The sequence below is a fragment of the Nestor notabilis genome, unplaced genomic scaffold (genome assembly GCF_000696875.1).
Source record: "Nestor notabilis isolate BGI_N333 unplaced genomic scaffold, ASM69687v1 scaffold23170, whole genome shotgun sequence".
NCBI lineage: Eukaryota > Metazoa > Chordata > Aves > Psittaciformes > Psittacidae > Nestor > Nestor notabilis.
In genome coordinates this window covers 21,722-40,604 of record NW_009910993.1, presented here as the reverse complement: position 1 = coordinate 40,604, position 18,883 = coordinate 21,722, and the positions used below count along the sequence as shown (strand labels likewise).

Below are 18,883 nucleotides of genomic sequence, written 5' to 3'. Positions count from 1 at the left end.
CCCCCCAAGTACTTCCACCCCAGTTTTCCCAACAATATCAAACCATCCTTCAGCACCACGAGCAGGAAGCACAGCCCCACACTGGGAAATGGAAGTTTCTGCTTGCTTTTGCAGCTGAGCAAGAAGGAGTTTTTAGCCCACTGGAATACAAGGGGGTTCTGCCATCAGCTGCACCCAGTTCGGGTTTCATGGTCGTGTCCTGGTTTCAGTGACAGACACAGGAGACTCACCATCCACTTACAAAACACATCCTGCTCATCCCTCTATTTTTATCATGAGTTAAAGCAGGGAAATGGGCAGTGAGAAAAGGAACTAGAGGGTAAGAATCAAGACTGGTCATTAGGCTGGAGACTGGCATTTCAAAGGGGAAAGACACACTAAAGCTGGAGTCTGCTTTCAAAACAGAACTTCTCCTACAACATGGACTGTGTCTGATTTAACAGTATTGTCTATATAAAAACTGGGAGGTAAAAAATCTCTGCTTTCAATTATTATATAGGCTATATACAGTATAAAGCCCTAGGACCCAGGGGAGGGGAAGATCTGATGTTCAGCCAGGCAAGCATCAAGAGTGAGACTTTTAAACAAAAGGGAAAGTTAAGCCTATAAAAACAATGTAATTGCCTAATAAAGCACATTAGGAAATGAAGAATCCACCTGAAATACCCATTAGGGATTATATGATGGAGCAGCACCATGGTATTAATACTTGTGGGTGTTTCTTTGCTGAAGTCCCTCTTGTGTTCATTCAGCAGAAGATGTTTTACAGGACACAGGAAGGTCTCTCCCTGCCCAGGTATTTCCATGGAGGAGCTTCCCCCACGGAGATGACACCTTTGGCACCAACCAGCAGCAAACCCAATGCTGCATCCTGCAACAAGCCACTTCACAGGTTGGTCAGATACGAAACAGGCTCTTTATTGAATACAAGGTTTGAATCTCAAGACAGGATTTAGAAACCATTGCAAGAATCAAGGGAGTTCACGATGCACTAAGTCAATCACATTCTTCTCATCAGCTTTAAAACACCAGCAGCGACTCCAGCATTGCACAAACCAAAACTGCTCCAACTACTGACCACAAAACCACTTCTACAAGAGAAACAACGTTCGCCCCGAGGGCAGGATAAAGAATCCCAATGTAAAGAGAAGTTTTCTGACCACTTTTCTTCATAAAATTATGACATTTATATTTTAATATTGAGAACTGGAATTCAAGACAGGTCCAGAGAGCAAACAAAAGAGATATTTCTGAAAGAAGTAGTTTGTACAATAGCAGCTTTTATTGCAAAGGCAGGTTTTGTTTCCAGTTTAATAACCTGACTTGTAGCTAACCAGGAACTGGAGTATTCCTTGGGTTCTCAGGAGCTGCTTCCCACCCTTAGGTTGAACTTCACTATCACTTCATAAATACTGCAGAATGTTGAGGAAGGAGCTGCTCAAACAACTCAGGTGAAGAGAAGCTGCTGCCAAAGAGGAAGAGTCAAGCACAGAACAGAACAGTTCCCACTCCACAAAGAACCTCGGCAAGTTTAGGGAGATACTCAACCACGATGTGGGAATGGATGGGCAGGGAATGGGCTGGGAACGCTCTACTCACTCCCCAGCATCCCTGTGGAAAAAACTGCAGTGCACAGATGTGTTGGGAATACAGCCGGATAAAGCAATATACACATTAAATAGCCAAGCAAATAATCCCTTAGAACACCAAATACACACAAATAGATTAAAAAAAATCACTTCCCAAAGGTAACCCCAAGGCAGCTCCAGAGAACACATACGTTAAAAACAAAGAAGAAAATCCAGTTTCTCTTTTCTAGTGAAGAACATGCAGGAGGAGGAGTTACAGTCATGAAATTCAAGACGACCAAAGCGAAAGGCAGCGTGTCCATCAGCCCATATGCAAAGGGAGGGGGGAACGTGGTCTGTTATGAAGTACTGTAGAAAATACTGTAACCTTGGATACAGATTGCAAGGACACTGGGCTTTGGCTGGCAATGCAGTAGCTGAGAAGATGCTGAATGCAACAGTGAGTCATTGTAATGACTAGGAGATGCGAGATGATCCTCCTTGTGCAATGCCTTTATCGAGGGTATCGACATGCAGACCATTTGGGATATTCCCATGACGTAAAGGTGTGCAGCTCAGAACACTTTCTGCTTGCCACAAACACGACAGCACTGCCTGTGCCTTCCCTTTGGTAGGCAGCAAGCAGGCAGGGGTGTCATACTTCACCTAGCTCTGCTGCAATTGTAATTGTAAATGTCCATTCCTTGTTTTTATGGTCCAACAGACACGCTGGATGCACCTCAGAGAAGGAACTCACCTGCTTAACAAGTGCAAGGAAAACATCACTGAAGAATGCTTTTATGTCAGTACAGCTGGTGCTGGAGTTGAAATAATGGTTGCTTTAAGTTTCACATTGTGGCTTCTTTTATTTGTGGCATTCTCTTTTAATTAGGAAAAACAAGCCTCCTATCTAGCTGAGCGTGCAGGAGCTGCGTGGAAACCCGCGCTAACCATCGACTCCCTTTCCCAATATAGCATTTCATAAGCAGCACCCTTGCGTCAGCCCAGCCACTCCAAAGGACTCGAGAAGTCCCCTCGCTAGCAGCAAGGAGAGGCGTTTGCTTCCAGCCAGGCAATGCTGGAGTGCTGCTGGAATTCAGGATGGGAAGGGAAGAGCTGGATTTCTGTGCCACGCGGAGCCCTGACAGCAGCGGGAACACTCGCGCCGGTAGAGCAGCCCCTGACTGAGAAGGGAAACCGTGTCTGTGCTCAAAAAGCTACAGTGCTGACTAATGAACACACCTAACGAGAAATGCGGAGCAGGCAGGGAGTGACTGCCCCTTTTCAGCTAATTACTGGGCAGCAGAAGGCAGGAGCCACTGTCACGCGAGGGAGAATCCACCTCTCGATGAGCGTGAGCTTGTGGCCGGAGGCACAAGATGCTTAGTTCAAGAAGGAGCTAATTTCAGGCAGCGAGATGATTTGTTTTAATTTGTGTAAATAAGGGGCCAGACACCTGGCACTCCTGGGAGCCAAGATGCTTCCATTTGGTGTAATTAACAGTTTAGTATAACTAAGCCTTTTTTTAATATGAAGCATCATTTTTCCTCATTGTAATTTCTATTTCAGCAAATAACCAACCAGTGTCGGCTCCTTATAACAAAGGCAAGACTTGGAAAAGCTGTTGGTATGTTTGGAAAGAAGGGAGATTCTTCTAGAGATCTGAGAAACTTAAGTCAGAGAATTAAGCAGCGAGTTGTACCTGATGGATATAGACCCCACGTCCTTCGCTGCAGACTGAGGAAGACTGTCTTGTGATAAGGCTCTTACAGTAATGTCAGGAAGCTCCCACTGGGTTTATAAGTCTGTTACTAGCACTAGAGCTGATTGCACTGTCATCTGCATATTGCATCCGAAGAGAGAACTGGGTATTTTAGATGTCTGTGTAACATTTTAGTCTGTTCTACTGACCTCCTTCTGTCCACACAGCTGTACCTAACCATAAGCAACAGCAACAGCAACACCTTGCTTCAAAACCCAGCCTGCTTCAGCCCACCAGCACCTTGCAGGGTTAAATCACACCCACCTGCAGCAGGAGCTCAGGGCCATCTCGTGCTGCCAGCTCTGAGTCAGAGAAACACGTTACTACAGAGAGCACTAGACTGCACAAGTTCCACGCAGGCATCCCATCCACAAAGGCGTATTAAGGTGTGAAAGAGGTAACACACATACATACACACAGGAGCAGACACACTGCTATCAGTGGAGTCCAGTTTTCAACAGTGATGCAGCCACAGGACTACCAAAGGATCAGGAGAAGCGTAACAAGCCAAGGAAGGAGTTTGTCTGTGTTTACAACGGAGTAGCAAAGACAAGGTTTAAAATCCAGCTGCCTGTACTAAAGGATCCAGATATTATAGGGAAAATGTCAACAATTCCTTCAAGTCCTTATCCCCCCCGTAGTAACCAGTTACACACATGAATACAGTATAATTTACAGTACAGATCAGTGGAAGTATAAATATACAGTGGCTCTGCAGCCTGATTCCTTCTAAGTCAATAATCCATTTTGCCTTGAAAGTTACTGTGACTCGTGCCTCGTAATATTAGAGCAGCAAATAAAGGAAAAACATCATGGTCCATACACCAAAAGATGTGTTTGCAAATCTGTCCTTTGAGTATTTAAGTGGTCACTTCTGTGCAAATCAGTCCAGCATTCCAGTTTTTCTTGGAAGCTGGGTACTGGCCTCTCTCAGGTTTATGCACTTGCTTAGCAGACTGCACTTCATATAAGGACTAACCTGCTTCCATCTTAGAAAGACTGAAATGCTGCTTTTTTTGCCACACTACATTTTTTTCCCTGGTTATTTCCAAAACCTTGTCCCTTTCAAGTGAAATTCTTCATGAGCAATTTGTATGTGATGGTGGCTTTAACCTGTTAGGTACAAAAATCAAATCTGAACCACTAACCACATACCTCAGGCCTTTCCACTTACCCTATTACATCATTTACACCCCGTGTCCTGCATTATCAGACCCGATATTCCATCTTCAGTGCAACTGCTTTCAGAGCAGGTCTGGCAAAATAAGACCTGGAGGTTTTGGCTCCACACAGTTGATCCAGAAGTTTGCACAGCTTGCATGGTACTGGTGCCCTCCATACGCCAGCTTGAAGTTATCTGTCTCCGAATTGAAGGCCTAAAATAACAAGAATTGGAACAAGTGAGAAAGTCTCATCCACAACAGGGTCTGGAAATTCGAGTGGAAAATGGCTATTGCCCAGGTATCACCCTGGAATGGCACAGTGTGGTGGGACCCTCTCACTCTGAACACCCAAGATTCTACTTTAGCCTGCAAAGGGTTTGCAGGTGGACAAAGCTCCATCCATCACACCTGATGCACACTTTGCCTCTTACACCCTGGTAAGGAGCCAGCTGATTAGCACGCTGCTGCCTGCCCTGATGCCTGGCAACTAACTCACCTTGTTCCATCCGTCCTTTAGTTCTGCTACAGATCCACAGGAGCTAAAAGCTTGTTCTGCCAGCCAGTGGGTAGCTACTGCACTTACTTTACCTGCTCGAATTTTGCTGTGATTTAGGCAGGTGCCATTCTTGATATTAGTGTTATTTCAGGTTCAATCTGATCTACTTTCTTTTGTTAATTGGAGCTGCTTTACAATAGGAGCTTCTGAGCAGCGTGTGAAGCCATGAACAAGCTTAAAACATCTCGATGTTTGTTGCTAGGAGATACTTTCCAATGCTTCACAGCCACCTATTTAAAAACCCCATTCTAACCCTGTTCCCCACACCCTGGATTTCCTGCAGAGATTGCTAAAAATGCCACTGCCTGCTACATATAGCCAAAAGTCAATATTTGTAGCAAAAACCCCCTCCAGTTCCCCCTCTCCTGCAACAGACACACAGGCAGCTACAAATTCAGAAACTCACTGCAGTGCATTTTCTACCACACAACAGAAGAGGCACAAAACCAGGAAGCTATTCACAAGATACAAGCATGCAGACAAGACAAAGGGGAGGCTCTAGAGCATGTTAGTTGATCAGATCAAGTGTTACGGTCACAAAAGATGACTAGAAGAAAAGGATTAATGATTGATACAATTGAGAATGACAGCTGAAAGCCAGTTCAGCCTCCCACACTCAACTAAGAATGATTCTATAGAGAATATGTTTTTACAGGTTCATACTTTTCTAGGGAGCTCTTCCACAGGTTTCTCTTCTTTCTGAAATAACGTTGAAACCAAAAAGTCAGCAGAACTGCCCGTGTATGTTAATGGGTTGGCATTAACTCTGTACACATCCTGGGATTCCCTCCCAGCTAAGTGCAATAGTCCCCTCCTGGTGAGCCTCAGAGATGCATTGCATAAAGAAAAGTCACGAAAGGAGTTCTATTGAAAATACATATATGTATACACTTGTAAAGTCTCAGTTTCCCAGTATTCCCCCTCTGTGAACAATTTAACCCTTTATCCACATCGGTGTCATACCCAAAACCCAGTGAACACAGGACTATTTGAGTCTCATCTATAGGTCAGATTTTGCCTTTTCCACTTCCAGTTATAAATTATAGCCATGAAAACATTTTAAATACACCCGAGGCCTAAATGAAAGTCCAAACTGCCAATTAAAACTGAGTTTAACAGGATAGGCTGCTCTACTTACCTTACTTCTTGAATCCACATTTAGGAGGCACACTCCACAGGCAAGATCTTGGGCATTTTTAATCCCTGGACGCAGCATACAAGAAGAGAAATCCAGTGAGTTCTCATCTGGCTGAAGAAACGAGACAATGAAATTTAGGCATTAAGTGACTGAAAACGTTTCAGACACCATGATAAAACTTATCAATCTGGTTGCTCCCAAGAGCCACAGCAGGGCTGACCTAACACATTCCTGCACAAACTGCTGCACGGTTTTAATCGAAGTCATTAGTATGTCTTTGCAATCCTGCCATGCAATCTCCACCAGCATTAATTTATAACACTCAAGCTCCCGAAGAAAGGGTTAGACTACAAAGGAAAGAGTTCTTAAGTTCCACATTCCCACATCAAAAGGGGAAGAAACTTCTGAGGAGAGAGCCCAGGCGGCGGCTGCTCCAGTTCAACTCGTGTATTAAGACCTGGACGAAGATAAACAGTGGAATGCAACAGCTATTTGTGCAGCTGCAAGGAGAGCAGGCATGGGCCAGCACAGCTTTCACTGTTCACATTTGAAGTGGTGTCTGTGCTGGTGTTTATTGTCCTGGGCTCTGTGTCATTGCCTGATCAAAAAGGGGCAGTTGTTATTCTTTCCTAAGGTTATTTCTGAATCTGGAATATGGCACAGAAGTACAAAGTATTAAGGTTAACCAAACCATAGAAGAATTAAGGTCACCAGCCATACACAAGCTCAGGTTAAAGAGAGGCAAAGCATGGGAGAATAACCCTGCAAATAAGTAATCAAATACTATAGTCCCTTTTCCACTTACATTTCAGCCACAAGATAAATCATAGTTTAAAACTCTGCATAAGGATGGTACAAAAATGTTGAAGTTTTGCTTTCTGATAGTGCAGACGAAAACAGTGACTAGAGGTGCAAGAAGCTTAAACAAATGGTGTGATCCTAGAACATGTGTACTCTTAATCCACACTCCTGCTATGCTGACCACGCTCCCCTGCTGAAGGGCTGGAGAATAATTGGAATCCTGAAGAAAACACCCTTTAATCTTTAAGTAGATCAATCAAATTAATAAAGGCACTCTAATATTTGTTTACCAGATGCACCAGTGAAGCAAATGAGAAGGTCAGCCTCTAATTTGCACTGAAAAACCACAAGGCTCTGCAGAAAATTACCTTGTAACAAAATCCTTTAAAAGGCAAAATTAACCTTTCCCAGCACATGCCTCTGAGCTAAAATACTTCTATTTAATTGGCACTTCTGCCTCATTTGGGATCCGTGACAGGGACACCAGGTGTGGGTTCCATACCTTCCAGTGACCCCGTGCAGGAGAGGAGCAAAGAAGGGTGATTGTGAGAACTGGAGGAGTGAGGAGTTCCTGTCTGTTAAGTAACTTCAGAGGTAAAGTGTGTGTAAGAGAAGTCACTGCTCACAGCTCCTACTATGCTTAAAATCTGCTGCTGCAGCTCGGGGAACACGTGGCCGAGCTTTGGACTTCAAGGTAATCCCTGTAATCTTCCAAGGAAAAGCACTTTAAGAACTAAATTTTAATCCACTTGCTTAAATCAGGAGAGGATCCTGGTAGCTTTTTAGATTGTACCTGTCAACAGTGCCAGAGTTGAAAGAGATGAATCCCAGTCTATCAAACTTCACCTGCCAAGCAGTAATATAGTGAAAGCATCAATTTCAGCTCATGACAGGCTTTGTGCAACACAGAACAGCACCAAAAATACCTGCTTGCCAGAGCTGTTTGTAACGGAGAGGGCTAAGACGGGTAAAAGGTGTGTAAAAAGGGACTGATCACCTCTAATACCTGTTTGGCAGGGAGTGACAGTGAGCTGAAGATGGGTCTTTCAAGCAGAAACCAAGTACTCTGGCCTTTGCTTATAAATGAGTGTTTACTGGGAAGCCAGAGTTGCATTGCAAGAAGGAAGCCACAAATTAACATGGTCAGTGAAAACATAACCATGATAGTGATCTGCTTATTGATGCTTGGTGTGATGTGCTGATACTAAGAGTTAAAGACTCCTTAGGTATATCCTGAGTTAAAGGGATCCCTTATGCAAGATGGTATCAAGCACCTACAGATGGATGATTCCCTAAAACCAGGAGTTTTACCATGGATAAAAAAAAGCTATTTTGCACATTGTATTTCCTGCAACATACATACACAAAAATGTGCAAGGCATTTAGTGGCAAGGTGATTTCCTTCCCTTCTAATGGCATTTATTCTGTGTCTGGCCCCAGTGTGCCCCTCTTTGTCCCAGTCCCTTTGCAGCCCCTTCCCATGGGATGCTGCCTCTATAAGGAGACAGCCCCTCACCACCTCTCCTTGTAACACTCACCCAGTTATGCAGAAAGCTCTCAGGCTCCTACCAGACTGTCTCAGAGCAACTGAGCTTTTTCTGGCAGTTCTATTCAGAGGAGGGAAAGGTATTTAGTCTGTAGCATGAACCAAAACAAACTTGGGCATTTCCAAAAGCAGAGAGAAGGGAAGCAGTTCAAAATAACAGTTTAGTTATTCCTGTGTTGCTACATAGTGTGCTCTTGTGAATATTAAAACTATTAAAACTAATTGCAGGGATATTACAAAGACAAAGTACGTCCACATTATTCTGGCTTCCTAAAATAGCTTCAATTTTACTAAATTTCCCTTATTGGAGAGGTCCACAGACACACAGAATACCACCTAAATCATTAAGACACTAAGAGAACTCTTATTTATGTACAGACATGGTGTTTTCTTACAGAGAGCTTTAAATTGGATTTCACAAATGGCCGTTTTGCAAGAGAAAAGCACAAACTGTAAAGTTAGAGCACCCCATGAAGTCACTTTATGTATAATTATGGCATTTCTTTTAGTAAAGACATCACTTATTTTGGGTCTTACCGTTAAAGCAGCAAGTGACATGAAGCTTATCAGGTTGTTCCACACTTTATCAATATCCTTCAGGAGCTGCTGGAGTTTCTCACTACAAACAGCAGTTGCTTTGATACCCAATTCAACTCTCTTTGTGACTCTGTAGACTTCAACAACTCCTGTTGACATAAAACACAGTGGAGGATTGCAGAGAATTCACCGTGAGCACAGGTTCCTGCAACTTTTAACTCAGAAATAGCACAAAACAGGCACACAAAAGGTGGTCGTGGACAAGTATTTCACAGTAGTAGTAGATTTATTTAGCAGAGGAGTTGTTCGTTATGTAGGTGCAGGCAAAGGTTAAGGTAAGAAATGATACTATTTTGGAAAGAGTGATTATGTATTGCTGTTTTTCCAGAGGAGAACTTTCAGTGTAAGAGACATGGTAGATTAAAGCATACCTAGTAAATATTCCATGCCTTGGGCAGACTGGATGACTTCAGTGCAAACAGATGAACTACTGATTCCATTTAAGGTATCATTTGCTTTCTTTATGACCTGGTGGAAATGAATTTCATAAGATGATGGTGTTATCTACCTTAAAATAATTATTACCAACAAGATTGTCCCCAACAGAAGCCATTATGCAAAAAAAGGAGGCAAATTAAATAAATGATTGCCATACTCCATCACATGTTTTTATGTATTCAAGCTATAACTGTAAGTAGATCGGGGGAAAATATGAACATTTAAAACCTTAATGTATTCCCCCAAATCTTTTCATTACTGGAATAATAGTTTGAAGAGTTACATGCATTGCTGTCTAGTTTAATAGCAGCATTCACAGCTTTGGCTGATACACAAATGCAAAGAAGAGATTTTAAGGAACACTGAGGTGGCTGTGAATGGCCCCAAGCCTGTTTCTCAAGCAGAGCTGATGAGCCAGGTGCTGGTACCAGTGCCCTGAACAAGGCACCCAACACAGGACCACCACAGTAACTGGTTAACTTGTAATTGCAGGCAAAAGCCAAAGTAATCACAACTGACAGGGAGATTAGGACAGGATATTTAAGTGAGGGAGTAACGCTTCTGCTGCATGACAGCTTTGGGTTTAGAAGCTGTAATCTTCTAAAAAGGGCTGATTCCCCTCCTTTTCTATGCCTGTATGGCCTTAAACAGTGGGCAAGGTGGTACCTACAGGAAGGAGGAAGGGTTTTGGAGGAGGCTGTGCACTTACCTGCAGGGCACTCTCCAAGCATCTTTGCCATTCATACGCATACCTCTCACTTTCCTGTTTGAAAGAAAAGGACAGTCTCAATCTTGTTCCTACATTTCTCTTTCTCCTATCACAACAGACACACAGTAGACAGGTATTTTAAGAGACTATTTGCAGAGCAGCTATGTAAGCTTCTAACAGACCTATTCCTATTTTTCCCCCCATTCTTTAAATATTCTCTTTGCACCTGAACTCTAAAACGTGGTTTCTGGGAGTCTTAACTAGTTTCAAAAGGAAGAACACAGATGAATGGGTAAAAGGTCTGCATTGCACATACCTACTCCCAACACATTTGTTACAGGTCTGCTGTTCTAGATTAGCAGAATTTAATCTGAGTCCTTATACCATCTAGTCTCAAGATAAGCAAGAGAAATAACTACCTCAGAGCCAAAAAAGTTAAACCACTTCCCAAAGCCAATGGTCTCAGTGCCAAAATGGGAATTAGATTCAAGTTGTAACTGATTTCAAGTTACAGGCTTAGACTGCAAGGTCAAGTGATTCTGAGTTTCAGGCAACAGCACTTCTCCCACTTCACCAGACACAAAGAATAGGAGAGAAGCAGCCTCCTTTATGAGGAGTTTCCAGTGAAAACATCTAACCTTACCCAGATTGTGCCTTAGAATCACACCCCAAGTTCAACCAGCGAAAGTCACAGTTAGATACAGAACACCCCGATGCCACACTGATGAAAGTCATTGCCAATTTACTTGTATCCCAGGTAACTCCTTACCTCAACTTCCCCAGTCAAGTCTTTGTATTTGTCTCTGATGACAGGCAAAGCAGGCTTCTCACTTAGAGTATTTGAACGATCTCGGAATGGCTGCTCCAAGACTGGTAAAGGTGAAGAGCGACTTATCTCTCTGTCTCCGAGGCTTAAGCTCCTTTTATGAGACCCTAAAAAGTGAAGTTATAAACAAGTTTTTCCTTTATGCATAAAGGCACAGGCTATTTAAAAGGAATAAACTGGCATCAAGGATTGCCCTAATACTACAGAAGAACAAAGCTTTCTGTTTAATCGGTGACTGGTGCAAATTTCCCCAGCTCCTCAATTTTCACAGGTTTTGGCATAACAAATACTTTAGATCTAGAACGAAGATGTCCAAATATCACAAAAATCAATGAGAGATTCAGCTCATTTCCAGTAGCCACTGGAGCAATCCCCATCAGCTAATTTGTAATTTGATGAGAAAACCCCGTCTTTGATAAGCACGTGCATCGTGAGCGTCCTCCACCCTGAGCACACTTACCTTGAACAGACAGGTCAAAAGTAGCCAGTTCACTCTTGATCATCTCCTCGCTAGATTTCACCTTGCCTTGGGAAGTGGCCACCAAGAAGTCAAACTTGCTGATTTTTGGCTTCTCGCTTTGGAACTCTCCAAAGTCATCTGTGGACTCTCTTCGCAGCTCCAAGGAGACCCCACCACCAGGGAAATCTGCCTCTTGGTTTGTGTCAGCTGCCGCATCCTGTGCTTCCAGTGGAGGTCTTGCAAAATCACCAAAGTCTCCGATGTCATCCTCACCCAGAGCACTGGAAATGGGGTCTTTAAAGCTTGCAAAGGCTGCAAAGGAAACATCCTGTAAAGCATCCTCGCTAGAAAAGGTTGTCACTTTGGAAACTGTTGTCATGGTAATGTTTTCTGAACTGCCAAACAAGGTCTCCTTCTTCTGAAGGACAGAAGTAGCCGCAGAGGATCCACTTCCTGAAGACTGGACTAAGGAGGAGAGCTTCTTGCCCTGCTGAATGTCTTCTTTGTCGGACCAGTCATAGCTTGCCAGGCTGCTGACTGCAGACCCACTGTTATAGCTTCCAAATGGGGCACATTTTAAGTCATCTATATCTGAGAAAAACAAACCCCTACAATTAGAAGCTGAAGTTCAAACGTTAAATCTCTGTACATTGTATAAAAACAACAGCAACTTGCTCAGGGTCTTCAAGAACTGCAAGAACACACAGAGTGAATTGTTGTTCCAGTGAGGCTTAAACTAGAGTTTGCACAAAAATCATCTGAAAAATACCTAAGCCTTTGGTAAAAAGCCCTTCCATTTAATAAACGTGAGCCTTGACCTTTGAATGCTGTCTTATATTTTAAGCTGAAAGTCACCATCCCACTACAGGCAGTGAAGAAACACTAATAAAATAACTAGACAGTACAGAGTGCACAGATCACTGGTTCAGTTCTCTGATGCTGGCTGCACAATCCATGATCTAAATTCAACCATGAGCAACTCAAACATCTTAACGTGTTATTTCATCTTACCAAACCCAGCCACACAGAAGACTGGGCTAACTTCCCATTCCCTCCAATAAAGCATTAATGCACTGTATTTGTATCAAAGCATGAAGTAAAATTAATGTGTAAAAAACGTGCTGCATGAACTTTCAAACCCCTTGCTAATCTCAGTTACTGCAGCGCTGCGCGGCCAACTTACATGACATGAATATTGCAAAGGTCGTGGTTTAGCTTTTACAAACTAGTAAACACAGAGAAATCCAGGTATTTTGCAGAAAGCTCCAAACATTCATACTCACCTGGCAATCATATGGGCCAATAGGTTCTTCTCACTGCCATAAGCAGGTATGAGATATAACCTGGTTGCATTAGAGCCAGCAAAGGAGCCTGCACAGTGACCAGGGTCTGCTGGGCTTTGTCCGCTACTCATTCACTGATCTTTCCTGTTTAAGCCTGAGACTGATCCATAGTGAAGGCACAGAGAGCCAGGGGCTGGGTGGTTTTCATTAAAGCACTAAAAAAACCCCAACAAACCAACCTCTACTCTACTACATTTGGCATCTGTTTTCCAGCATTACCAATTGTCAGCTTGCATTAGACGTTCAGCCGCGGCTCAGTGCCTGCGGCCAAATAGGCTCGAGGTAAAGCAAACCCAAACCAGAAAATACATTGTCTTTGCACTGTTTTAGCCGAGACTCTTCAGATAAACATTCTGGTCTGAACTGGCTGGCACATGGCAGCAGCAACTCGGGTTGCACCCAGCCCGGGTGGGAACAAGCTGATTTACCAGCCTTTCGTCAATCTGGCCACCCCAGCCTGAGGATTAAGCCGTTTTGTTAAACAATTCTGCCTTCATTTATTCATTTTGCTGGAAGGGGGGAGCACACTGTGCTTTAGGCTGCTTTCCAGGCATGACCCACATACAGAGCTAATTAAAAATCCCTAAAATATACAATGTAATGATGGAGTTTAATGGCTACGGCAATAAAAGGCCCTTTGCAAGGGGCCAGCGAGGCACAGCACAGTGCCTATCGGATCTTCCTAAGGGACAGTCTTCCTGCAGCTGCTGCATTTGCACATGACAGCACGTCAATAACAAACCTTCACACCTCACATGGAGGCAGCAAGGTTTCAAAGTGCCACTCGAATATTAAATGTGTAGAGCAAGCAGCTTAGGGAAGCGTAAGCAGACGGGAGATGAAATCACCTGCTTGTGGCAACACTGAAGAGGAGGAAGGCTCTGGGGTGAAAAGGAGCTGACTTGCAGGGGATCAGTAATTTATCACAAGAAACCACACCTTGTGCTCTCAAACATACGGGTTTGTTTAAAGAAGTGACATGAAAGCTTCATTAGCATTAAAGGCAGTGCCAGAATAACCTCCAAAATGTTAGCCAACTGTAATTAATCCTGGGATCCTGAGAACACCACAGTGTACGAGGCAGCCTCTTTTTATCTTCCAGCTTGTGTTGACTCCAAAACCCAGCAAAGATTTAAGCATCACGGTTGTTTCCGTGCTCAAAGAGAAACGCAAAGAGAGAGCGATGACCCTACTGCAAAGACCTGCACATTCACATCCTATTTCTTTAATAACTGGGAAGAGTGAGCTGAAAACCCATCCTGAAAGACCAGGTCGGTGTACCCCTGACCTGATCCCGGCTCAGGGACAGGCAGGGTCAGAAGTGGAAGTCCTGAATCAGCAGGTCGTGGCAGGGAAGGCAGAACAGGATTTCAGTTATTTACACACGAAGAGCCAAGATTCAGTGGGTGAATTCATGCAGATGTGGAACCCATCTGCACAGGTGCAAGGGCTGAGATGAAATGTCACAGATCAACTCAGTACATTTATCTGGATAGTTATTAAAGGATTACTCTGGTGAATAAACTTTCCTAAAAGCATTATATTACAGGAAAAACACTGTGTTCAGAGACAAAAGGTTTACAGCTAACACAGTGCTAAAGCCATTTATTGAAAAGCATCAAACATAAGAACGTGGAACTGTCCATAATCCAAGATAAATGGTTGGTTTTCATCAGTTTTTATTCTACTGAGAAAAAACCCAACATTTTGCTGTGCTGTGCCCTGCACTTCAGAGAATTGTTTCCCACAGGCTGGATGGTTTGGAACAGAGGAAGTAAAATCATAACCCTTGCCACAGCGAAGGCAAAGCTAAAGGTTTATCTGAGCTCATGGCACCTCTGCTGCATAATGAAGAGAGGAGCTTTCCCCCCGCCAGGCAGCAGAGCAACTTGCCACCAGACTAATAAGTGAAGCAGCAGTTTATATGTGAAAAGCACTCCTTGGCTGACCCTAGAGAGCTCTTCGTGATGTGGGTATCTTAATAAAACACTCTTTTTGCTATAACAAAGCAGTGTTAAGAACTGCTCCTCCAACAGCCTTTTTCTTAAAGAGCCCAGGTATGTGTGATGAATAAAAGAGCTCTGGTTACAATGCTGCACTTCCAGCCTCTGGTGGAATAAAAGCTTCCTTTTGCTGGTATGGCAGTTCAGAACTTGGACAGATGCATGGGCATCAGTAATATTATTGCAAAGCAAGAGATGATTACAATTAATTACTTCTAACTAAGCATCCCACTTGATGAAGAGAGATGCTACGGAGCTACCACCATTTCCTCCTGGAGGACACTTTTAGTAAGAACAGAATCTGAACTGATGAGAAGCATCGAATTCAAAATTCTATGAAATGCTTTGGTTTGGGGACGTGCCATCTTTTTTTGAGAGGTTAGAAGTGATTTCTGAATTAGCTTCTTTTGGAGAGCATACAGCAAATTCCTGTCGAAGGAGGGCAAATCTTGGCTTGATCATGCTTTTGGAATCCTATATTCCTACCCCAGGAGATGTATCAATACATTTCAGTGAAATAGATCATCATAAAACAGCATTCCTTAGTAATCTCGGCAGCAATTCTGTGCTGTCTTTCAGAAATAACAAGAGATTTTAGTTTTGTTATCAGAACCCAAAAGCTCTTACTCAGAATAAAGCCACGTGTCATTAGCACCGTCAGCTTTGCACTGGTGAGACCATGAAACACCCCCCAGGTTAAATACACTGGGTATTAATGCTCAGATCACTTCTAGATGGGGCAGGGAGGGATGGGTGCACGTGTCCCTGTAAAAACCAAAGTCAGATCCGTTCACATACAACATAACCACACTTTCTTCCCCCCTTAAAACTATTTTCTAATGGACCAAGAATGGAAAAAGTGATCTTCACTGTGCCATGCTGGAGTGCAGCAGCTTTCCAAAAGCCTCAGAAACCAAACCCAATTTGTGTTTCTTCCAAAGCAAGAGGTTTGAAATATTTACCACTTACTTCCCACCCCTTTTGAACCACCAAAGCCATAGTCCAACCTGCCTGGGGATAACTAGAAGCCAGCCATACCAGTGCTGGGGAGAGGCAAAGCAAGAACTGCCAAGGAATGTACAGGGAATACTGACAGGCTGAAATACAGTTATAACACTGTTTCCCAGTGTTATCTCATCTAACAGGAAAACTTGACATCCTTCATTTGAGCCAACTACAACAATTTATTTCAGCAACCACAGATTAAGTTATGGCTGGAGGCAATTTACAAGCTGGAGGCTTCAGTGGCAACAGTTTAATCATTTAAGGAAAACCCTTGACAGTGTTAGTGATATTCTAAAGAAAACTGGAAAAGACAATTCAGAAGATTGTGCTCCATGTAGTGGTTTTAACCAGGATGGGAGACTTTCAGCCTTTACATTTCAGTTTATATGAAATGCTAATGAATAAATATAATTCTTGTGTCATTTAAGGCCAGGTTGGACACAGGGGCTTGGAGCGACCTGCTCTAGTGGAAGGTGTCCCTGCTCGTGGCAGGGAGTTGGAACCAGATGAGCTTTAAGGTCCTTCCAACCCAAATCAGGCTGGGATTCTGTTGGGGGTGTGCAGGTGGTGGTTAGTTCTCTTCATAGCAGAACACCCAGAGCTGTTACACTGGGAACATCACCAGCAGTCCAAGGAAGAAGTCCAGAGACTGGATGGGGATGGGCACCACCTCCTTAGTGCTTCCAGTGAGGCATCCCCTGGTAAAAGTGGAGATGTGACCTGGAAGAATAGAGGCCTGTATGCACTGCTGCCATCTGTGTGTCATGCCTATCGGCCATCAGAAAAATCCCAGGCCCATCTGGTGAAGTCAGGAACAGCATTAATGATAAGGGAGTTAACCCAATTCACTTTTGCTAAAGAACAGCAATTTGGCGCTGCTAAGGTAGAAATCATCAAGACTGCCAACTGTCAGATAAATTAAAATGAAGGAAAAAAGAGAGAAAATCCTTCAAACCATATGGAATTAAAGAATTTGTTAGTTATGGTTTAAATATCATGATAAACAACATTTGCCATCAAAATCAAGACCCCCTGAGCTTGCACTGGAAGAGGAGACAGAGCAGCTCGGTCCCGCAGAAGTGACTGCTTGGAAGGTGTTCAGGAACACACACACCTTTCTCTGTCAGAGGTCTTCACAGGATAAATAAGTGTTGTTAAGCTCTTCTATTTCCAGAACTATAATAAATGAGAGCAAGTGAGTGAATTTGACTGTCAAGTCTGGACAAAAATGTAAGAAAGACTAGTCATAAACATCAGTCTCCCTCCTCCAGGTATGATTAGCTGAACAAACACAAACAGCACGAGCCCTGCAGAATTAAGTCTCTCAGGTTTATATTCAAGCCTTCAGTTTAAAAAGCTTTAGGGGTAGACATAACCTACTGGTTCTCCAGAATGGACGAGGGTGTTGCTTTGGGGTTTTCTTTTTTAAAGTTAGCTGTCATTCATGTTTGGAAGCTTCAATGTTTAGTTAGGCAGGACTTCCCAAACAGAAAAAGGAAACAGAGTGCTTTACTTTGGGACACTGGTTAACTCTCTTTAGATTAGCTAAATAAATAACTGAATATTGTTTAATGGGCTCCTACTCATAAAAGCCTAGATAGCAAAACATATTCCAGTTGGTCTCCTTCACAAAGATTTACCTTGGCTGGCAGCAGGGAAATCCAGATGAGGAGACAACAGGACAGAGAAAACATTCTCTGTCTTCAGTCCGTACTAACACCATACCCTGAAACCAACGCACAGCAACAACTCTGCCAGCCACACATTTCCTCTGTTCAACCCCTCTCCAAACCTGCTCTTTTGACAAATGTTATTCAGCCTGATAGGTGAAGATTCAGAAGTGTACAGGGAGCGAGGTCAGAGCGTTGGAAGAGGACAAAGAAACTCACCCATACGCTGCTCTGCAAGAGAAAGGCACCCGCCAGCTTAAGGGGATACTATGACTTTAAACTTTGTATTTTTCAACATTGCTGTTTGCAACAAATCACACACATCCCCACGTGTTCAAAATATGCCAAGATAATATTTATTAACACAGCAGGACTTACAGATCACAAAAGATAGTGATACATAGGAGCTCGGAAGGGCGTTATCAGAATAAAGCATGCAGGTCAATACTTGCAGAAGAGAGATATCAAAGCAGATCTGAAAAGGCACATTCACACAGGAAATGTTTAGTTGAAATCAGACAATAGAAAAGCAGCAAAAAACCTGAAGTTGATTAAAATATACAGAGATCTCCAATAATGCCAAAGAAAAAGGTACTTTACAGATTGGTAAGTGCAGCAAATGGATAACCCTTTGAGAATACCCCTGTGAGGGTATGTTCTCGCTGCAACATTTGGCAGGACACAGAATAAATCAGGTTCATGTGACTTTTGTTTCAGAGGGAAACATAAATTTGGCTTAAAAGAAGCAGCCTGGTTGAAACTAACAGCATGCAGCCAGTGCTCAAAGGGTTATACGAAGTAAATGCAAGAGAAATCAGGCAACATTAGTATCATCTACCTTCCACACAAAGAATTATAGCAAAGTTTAAAGAGACTGTATCCCCTTTGGACAGAGCAAAACTGAAAACCTTTCTTCCCTCAGAGACCAAAGTCTGGGAAGCAACTCAGTGATTTCTTTCTAATTCCCAGCATAAGCAACCTACCTGCCCATACCTGGAAGCTACACAACATGAAATCTCAATAGCCAAAGGATAAAGACCTCTGTGTGAGTGTGTCAGAAAAGTCAAATCATTTATCAGCACCTCTGTGCTGCTGCTGTTTCACTGGGGATGTTACACGGTGCTTGCAGACATACAGCTCCCAATGACTAGTCCCAGCAGCGAGGATGGCAAAGGGATACTGTCCCTTTTTGACATTAGATTTACAGATCGAAGAAAATTAAGAGGGGAAAAAAGAAATCTGCTTTTTAACTTTCTGTAAACTGAAAAAAAAAAAAAAAAGGCTTGAACATCAGCAGT

The 18,883-nt window shown here is 43.1% G+C and overlaps 1 protein-coding gene across 1 annotated transcript in view; it reads right to left on the bottom strand.

Annotated features, from left to right (window-relative positions):
- Window positions 1-4,574: 4,574 nt before the first annotated feature.
- The window catches only part of SYNRG (synergin, gamma), a 32,078-nt gene continuing 17,769 nt past the window's right edge, over window positions 4,575-18,883 (bottom strand). Inside the window, exons 14-21 of the mRNA XM_010012632.1 lie at window positions 11,565-12,155; window positions 11,048-11,211; window positions 10,279-10,332; window positions 9,503-9,599; window positions 9,072-9,220; window positions 6,188-6,298; window positions 5,713-5,748; window positions 4,575-4,706 (exon numbers count right to left, since the gene is read on the bottom strand). Coding sequence (XP_010010934.1) covers window positions 4,575-4,706; window positions 5,713-5,748; window positions 6,188-6,298; window positions 9,072-9,220; window positions 9,503-9,599; window positions 10,279-10,332; window positions 11,048-11,211; window positions 11,565-12,155 — 1,334 coding nt within the window. The remainder of the gene's footprint in view (window positions 4,707-5,712; window positions 5,749-6,187; window positions 6,299-9,071; window positions 9,221-9,502; window positions 9,600-10,278; window positions 10,333-11,047; window positions 11,212-11,564; window positions 12,156-18,883) is intronic.